Source organism: Hordeum vulgare, chromosome 1H (genome assembly GCF_904849725.1).
Source record: "Hordeum vulgare subsp. vulgare chromosome 1H, MorexV3_pseudomolecules_assembly, whole genome shotgun sequence".
Classification (NCBI taxonomy): Eukaryota; Viridiplantae; Streptophyta; class Magnoliopsida; order Poales; family Poaceae; genus Hordeum; species Hordeum vulgare.
In genome coordinates, this window is record NC_058518.1 from 288995171 (window position 1) to 289002355 (window position 7185).

Below are 7185 nucleotides of genomic sequence, written 5' to 3' on the forward strand. Positions count from 1 at the left end.
TCGATCCATACTAACTCAACGAACACCTTCGGAGATACCTGTAGAGCATCTTTATAGTCACCCAGTTACGTTGCGACGTTTGATACACACAAAGCATTCCTCCGGTGTCAGTGAGTTATATGATCTCATGGTCATAGGAACAAATACTTGACACGCAGAAAACAGTAGCAACAAAATGACACGATCAATATGCTACGTCTATTAGTTTGGGTCTAGTCCATCACGTGATTCTCCTAATGACGTGATCCAGTTATCAAGCAACAACACCTTGTTCATAATCAGAAGACACTGACTATCTTTGATCAACTGGCTAGCCAACCAGAGGCTTGCTAGGGACAGTGTTTTGTCTATGTATCCACACATGTATATAAGTCTTCATTCAATACAATTATAGCATGGATAATAAACGATTATCTTGATACATGAATTATAATAATAACTATATTTATTATTGCCTCTAGGGCATAATTCCAACACAAAGTAGTTGGGGCCTCGGATATACGGCAATTCCGTCCCATCACGGTGATCAACGTGTTGGCGCGAATCTTTGCAAAGGTTTGCTCGACTTGTTTGTCCCCCATGGCAGAACGGATTGCCCACCCCTTCAGTCCACGTTCCTGAAGGGAAGGCGGATCCATGATGGGATTCTTGCCCTCCACGAGATTGTCCACGAGGTGGCGTCGAAGGGGCTTTAGGGGGTCTTCCTCAAATTAGACTTCCAGAAAGCGTATGACCGTCTCGATTGGTCCTTTTTGAGGTTGGTGATGCAGCGACGCGGATTTGGCAAGAGATGGCGTTCCTGGATCATGCAACTGATTAGATCTGGTAACACGGTGATCAACATCAACGGTGAAGTGGGACCCTTTTTCCAGGCTTCCAGGGGGTAAAGCAAGGGGATCTTGTATCCCCCTTGCTTTTCAACATCGCTGTGGATGCCCTCGCCAGCATCCTGGATAAGGGCAAGCTAGCCGGCCATCTTCAGGGGGTGGTTGGCCACCTCATTCCGGGCGGTGGAGTTTCCCACTTGCAATATGCGGACGACGCCATGATCATGGTTGCAGGCTCCGACTCGGACATTGTTAACCTTAAGTTCCTTTTGCTCTACTTCGAGGAAATGTCTGGACTTAAGATTAACTTTGATAAGAGCGAGGTTGTGGTCCTTGGCTACTCCGAGGCTGAGCAGGCAGGATCGCGGACAACCTCAATTGCAGGCTGGCTTCCTTCCCCATTTCTTCCCATGGCTGAGTCCAGGATCTTGATAAGCGGGTTTGATCCGCTTGTGGGACGAGTAGCGTCCCGTGTGGAGCCCTGGTGCGGTAGATTCATGTCCAAGGGCAGCAACACCGTCCTCATTACCTCTAACCTTGCGAGCCTCCCCATGTATATGATGGGGATGTACATCTTGCTCGAAGGTGTGCATAGCGCCTTTGACAAGGAGTTGGCTAGGTTCTTCTGGCAGGCAGGGGATGGTCGACCCAAATACCATATGGTGAAGTGGGCCGAAATCTGCCTGCCGAAGGACCGAGGGGGGTTGGGCATCCCTGCGTCTCGCCGTATGAACGTTGCCCTCATGCTTTGTTGGGTGTGGCGGATCCTGCGGGAAGATGGGGGTTTGTGGCTACAGCTGATTGAGGCCAAGTACATGCAGGGTAAGCCCCCTCTTGGCCTGCCCGCACTCGGCTGGGTCCCAGTTTTGGAAATCAATCCAGGACATCAACGATGATATTAGGTTGGGTTTGCGGTTCGCGGTGGGCAATGGGTTTGGGACCCAGTTTTGGTTGGACCGCTCGCTTGCTGGAGAGCCTCTGCGCTTGCGGTTTCCGAGGCTCTTTGCTATTTGTGACGACCCGACTGTCCTTGTATCTGCGGGTGCTTTGGAGGACGGATGGCATTTTGCGTTCCGCCGCTCCTTCGGAGCAGCCGAGGTTGAGGAATGGGATGTCTTCAAGGAAGTGGTCCCTCTCCCGGTCTCTTCGGTCAATGACAATATTTCTTGGAGTCTCTCTCCTTCGGGAGAATTCTCCGTTAGTTCAACTTATCAGGCGCTCTGTCGGGTGCCGGTTCTTCCATGGCTATCCCCACTTTAGAAGGCCCCGATGCCCCTGAAGATCAAGATTTTCGTTTGGCAGTTTCTCCGTGACCGTCTGCCTTCGGGGACTGAGGTGTTGAAACGCCATGGTCTGAGCAACGACACTTGTCCCCTGTGCCACGTCCCGGAAACGGGAACGCACATTCTATTCTCCTGCGTAGCTGCACAGGCCGTCTGGTGCTTTGTACGTGAGGCTCTGGGTCCGGAGTGGGAGGTTCATGATCTTGCAGAGTTTCTGTAGGTAAGGGCCATCCAGGTTGGCCGTAAGCGCCGATTGTTCTGGCTTGTCTTCGCAGCAATGATGTAAACTCTTTGGACTACCCGCAATAAAATGTGATTGAGCGTGTGTTCCAGCGGCGTGTCTCTGACTCGTTCTTCAAATTTCTTGCCTTCTTGCAGCTCCGGCATCCGCTCGCTAGGCCCCGAGACCGTGACCGGCTTCAGCTATATCTGGACCCGCTGCTGACGTCCGCCCGACGGCTCTCCGTCCGTTCGCCTCCCTCTTAGCTTGCCCCTATGGTGGCCTTTTATGTTTCCTTTTCTTTCACTTGGCGTGACCGTGCTGTGGCCCTAGCCATTTTCTGTTTTTTTATTATGTTGGGTTATGGTTGTATGGATGCTGGAATATTTGCTTTATATATAATATAAAGGGGGAGTAGATATATAGTTTGCTGTTGTTAATTCCCGGATTGCATGCCGTGCGTGCTCCTCGCTCGTGTGGCGACTATCTCCTTGGACTCAGTAGATTAGTTAGACGGAGATTGCGTTCTACTCCAGCAGTAAGCCAGTAACAGACTAACGGTATCTATCATCGGGCAACAACCTGCTGCATATAAGGGCCAACGGGCTCGCCACCCCATTCGTTCATATGTGAGCGAGATTTCCAATTTATTCGCCGGTTCTGTTTCCCCGTACGTAGTTAGCCTACAACGAACCTAGCCAGAGATCGTCGGAGATGGCGACCTTCCGCGTCGCGGACGCGTCGGAGTACCTGGCCATCACCGGCTGGGGCATCCACGACGTCAAGCTCGCCAAGAAGGCGTGGGTCTTCGTGGGGCAGCAGTGCAAGAGGTTCAGCATCTCGCCGGTCAACTACGAGTTCGAGGTGCACGCCATGAGCGCCGAGAAGCTGCCCTTCATCCTCCCCGCCGTCTTCACCATCGGCCCCAAGATCACCGCCACCGGGGCAGAGCCGTCAGACAGGAGGGACCTTGAGGCGCAGCTCCTCCTCTACGCCAAGCTCATCGCCCCGCTGCACAAGTCGAGGAGCCACGTCCACGAGCTCGTCAAGGGGATCATCGAGGGCGAGACCCGCGTGCTCGCCGCCGATCTCACCATGGAGGAGATCTTCAAGGGGACCAAGACGTTCAAGGAGAGAGTTTTCAACAGGGTGCAGCTGGAGCTCAATCAGTTCGGACTCGTCATCTACAATGCCAACGTCAAGCAGCTGGTGGATGTGCCCGGACACGAGTACTTCTCCTACCTCGGGCAGAAGACCCAGCAGGATGCCGCGAACCAGGCCAAGGTGGACGTGGCCGAGGCCCGGATGAAGGGAGAGGTGGGTGCCAAGGAGAGGGAGGGGCTGACCCGGCAGAACGCCGCCAAGGTGGATGCCGAGACCAAGGTGTTGTCGGTGCGGCAGCAGGGTCAGGGGCTCAAGGAGGAGGCCAAGGTGAAGGCCGAGGTGCAGGTGTTTGAGACTGCAAGGGAGGCCGACATAGCGGCGGCCAAGGCCGAGCTTGCCATGAAGAAGGCCGGATTGGACAAGCAGGCCAAGGTGGCCGAGGTTGAGGCGGCCAAGGCCGTCGCCATCCGTGAGGCCGAGCTCCAGATGGAGGTCGAGCGCAAGAACGCGATGCGCCAGACCGAGAAGCTCAAGGCCGAACAGCTCAGCAAGGCCACAGTCCAGTACGAAACACAGGTATCTATACACGCATGCATGTGCCCAGACCTTTGATACGACCACATATAAAACAAAAATAAATAAATATATATTTTAAAATATGTATATATACATTAATATAAGATTTTTAAAAGAAAAATACTGGTATCATCAATCTCATGCATGCATGCATGCATGCAAACATGCGCGTGTCATTTTTGCCTGTAGGTTCAAGAATCAAACGCGTTGTTCTACAGCAGGCAGAAGGCGGCGGAGGCGGCGCTGTTCGAGCAGATGAGGTCGGCGGAGGCGCGCAAGGCGCAGGCCGACGCGCAGTTCTTCGAGCAGAAGATGGCCGAGGACGCTAAGCTGTACGCGAAGCAGAAGGAGGCCGAGTCCCTGGCCCTGCTGGGCAGGGCCAAGACGGAGTACGCGGCGTCCATGCTCCAGGCGCTGGGCGGCAACTACTACGCCCTCAGGGACTACCTAATGATCGACGGCGGCATGTACACGGACATGGCGCGCATCAACGCCGGCGCCGTTAACGGCATGCAGCCCAAGATCAGCATCTGGAGCAACGGCGGCGGCGCGGACGGCGCCGTGAGTGCCGGCAAAGAGGCCGCGGGAGGCAGCGCGCTGCAGCAGGTGGCCGGGGTGTACAAGATGCTGCCGCCGCTTCTGTCGACGGTGCACGAGCAGACTGGGATGCTACCGCCGGCGTGGATGGGCGCGCTGCCCAAGGACGGCGTCACCAACTGATCGTCGTGGAGTGCGCGCTCCTCGTTTGATTTGGTGCTAAGACTTGTCAGCTTAAGTGTTAAGTTATTGCTTTAGGCCCCGCTTTTTTCAGGTTTAGTTAAAGAACTATAGTTCCAGATGTTTGTGCACTCTCAATCGTTATGTTTCGAACCTTTTCGTGCATTATTAAGACTTATATTTAGCACCTTCGATATTACAAGAAACTTTGCAAGGGAAAACATGTTCTCACCATATCACAAGCAACGTTTTACGTGCCGTCCGAGAAAAATGGTTAGGCCTTGTTTGATATTAGGATTTTTAAGAAGATTGGTGAGGATAATCCTTATAGGGATTGGATGAAACCCCAACCTTCATCCAATCCCTTTAAATCCTCATTTATCCTCAATCCATTAGATAGGAATAGTGTATTGGGTATTAAAAAAAGTATACTAGAATTTGAGAATTTATGGGAAAATGTAGGAATGAAACATGTCAAATACACTAGAACCAAATGGTGTTATGGGATATGTGGAGATTTAAGGGTTTGACCGGAATTATCCATAGTAATTTTTTAAAATACACTAGTACCAAACAAGGCCTGACCGGATGGTAACTGCATTTCCCGCCATTAGGGAGAAAGTACGGGGCATACCACTGAGCTACTAACACTTTTGTTATCTATCTATGTTCAAGTATTTTGTATTTCTACTTTTAAAAATTTGAATTTAAAATTCGTACGAAATTTATTCGGTATTTCTCAGTAACCGTGGTAACCGAGAATCTGGGTCCCTCACAAGAAAATTTGGTCATCCGGTATCCAAAATATTTATCACAAGTACTTCCTCCGTCTGAGTTTACAAGTCCGGCACATGTATCTAGATCGTCAATTTGACCAACTTTAGATGTTCTATTTTTTAATGATATAATTTTTATGTTAAACAATATATTTTATATAAATCAAATTGACGACCTAGATACACGTACATGCCTTCTAAATCGTGACAGATGGAGTAGATTACTTGTGTAGAGATGTATTAATTTTGGCTTTGCAGTAATCGTCAGTTTCAATTTTGGCTCCCTTTGTTTACATCTACTTCCTCAGTTCCGTAATATAAAAGTGTTTTAAACACTACACTAATATGGAGGGAATAAGAGCAACTCCAACACATCGACCCAAACGGACGACGTATTTGTCTATATTTTGTTCGTTCGGGTCGGTCCGACGGGCATTGGTCTCCGCTTTTGCAATTAAGTTGACGCTTGCGTCCAGCGCGACCAACGATCCATTTTTAGGCAACATAACGAAACATAAGTAAACATCTTAAAATTACAAAAACCATGAATTATACATTTAATGCCGGCCTGAAAAGCCGGCCCTAGTCCATATTACATTAAACATAAAGTTAAATAAACTTAAAACATGAAACTTTTTGTGCACTTTGAGTCCTTATGTTTTGAACCTTTTCATGTAGTATTATGATTTATTTTTAGCACCTTCGATATTACAAGAAACTTTGTAGGGGAAAACATGTTCTCACTATCACAAGTAGATTACTTGTGTAGACATGTATTAATTTTGGCTTTGTAGTAATCGTCAGTTTCAATTTTAGCTTCTTTTTTATATCTACTCCCCCAGTTTCGTAATATAAAAACATTTCTAACACTACACTAATACGGAAGGAGTAACACACAAGTAAACACCCACCACCAAGCCTGGTGATTCAATTCTAACTTTTCACAAAATTGTTCAGTCCACCTGCACCCACCCTCTTTCAATCTCCCCATTCCTCAAAAATGACATCCACGAAGTCAGGCACCTTCGCTGCAGCCTAACATCCCGAAAACGCTCCATTCCTTTGCTTCCATAGATTTCAAGAGATGAGAATCACCAGCCAATCAAACCCATGTCCTTCTTAGCAAAGCTCTTTTTGAATGAAAGCCGTCAATAAGTACCCCGACCTTTGCCCCGAAACAATGCACGCTTGGTGCGCTTTCGAAACGCCCTTAACTCCTGTGAGCTAAAAGAGATCAACCTACTAGGGACATTCTGAACTGGATATTCTGAACTGGATATTTAAGGGAACCAATCCTATAATTGTATTCACAAAAGTCTATTTTCGTTGTACAATGTTGTAGAGAGTTGGATACTGTATGGCTAAAGACGTGTCCCTAGCCATGTATCTTCCGAGAACCTAGTTGCATTGCAGTTCCCAACAATGAATTTGGTCATATTGAAAAATGTTACATTTGTCTACATCAACCCCTTCCAAAAAGGTGAATCAGTCAGCTGCGCAGTTATTTATGCGAGGATTTTGAATGTAAATACTTGTTTCACAATAATTGTATCCACACACCCACGCTCTCAATAGAAAATATGTACTACCGCTTACTAAGTGGGCATATGTTCTTTACCTCGAGGTTTTCTATCCCTAAACCCCCTTGATCCTTCAACCTACACATTATATCCCACTTTGCC

General features: G+C 48.7%; 1 protein-coding gene across 1 annotated transcript; it reads left to right on the top strand.

Annotated features, from left to right (window-relative positions):
• The first annotated feature begins 2981 nt into the window (after positions 1 to 2981).
• On the top strand, positions 2982 to 4919 carry LOC123409741 (flotillin-like protein 2). Its single transcript, XM_045102605.1, has 2 exons — positions 2982 to 4010; positions 4200 to 4919. The coding sequence occupies exons 1-2, from the start codon at positions 3045 to 3047 to the stop codon at positions 4728 to 4730; spliced, it is 1497 nt and encodes a 498-aa protein (XP_044958540.1). The 5' UTR covers positions 2982 to 3044; the 3' UTR covers positions 4731 to 4919.
• The last annotated feature ends 2266 nt before the right edge of the window (positions 4920 to 7185 follow it).

Coding starts and splice junctions, on each gene's coding strand:
- LOC123409741 (XM_045102605.1), top strand. CDS start 3,045: ATGGCGACCTTCCGCGTCGCGGACGCGTCGGAGTACCTGGCCATCACC. Junction 4,011..4,199: donor CAGTCCAGTACGAAACACAG/GTATCTATACAC, acceptor TTTTGCCTGTAG/GTTCAAGAATCAAACGCGTT.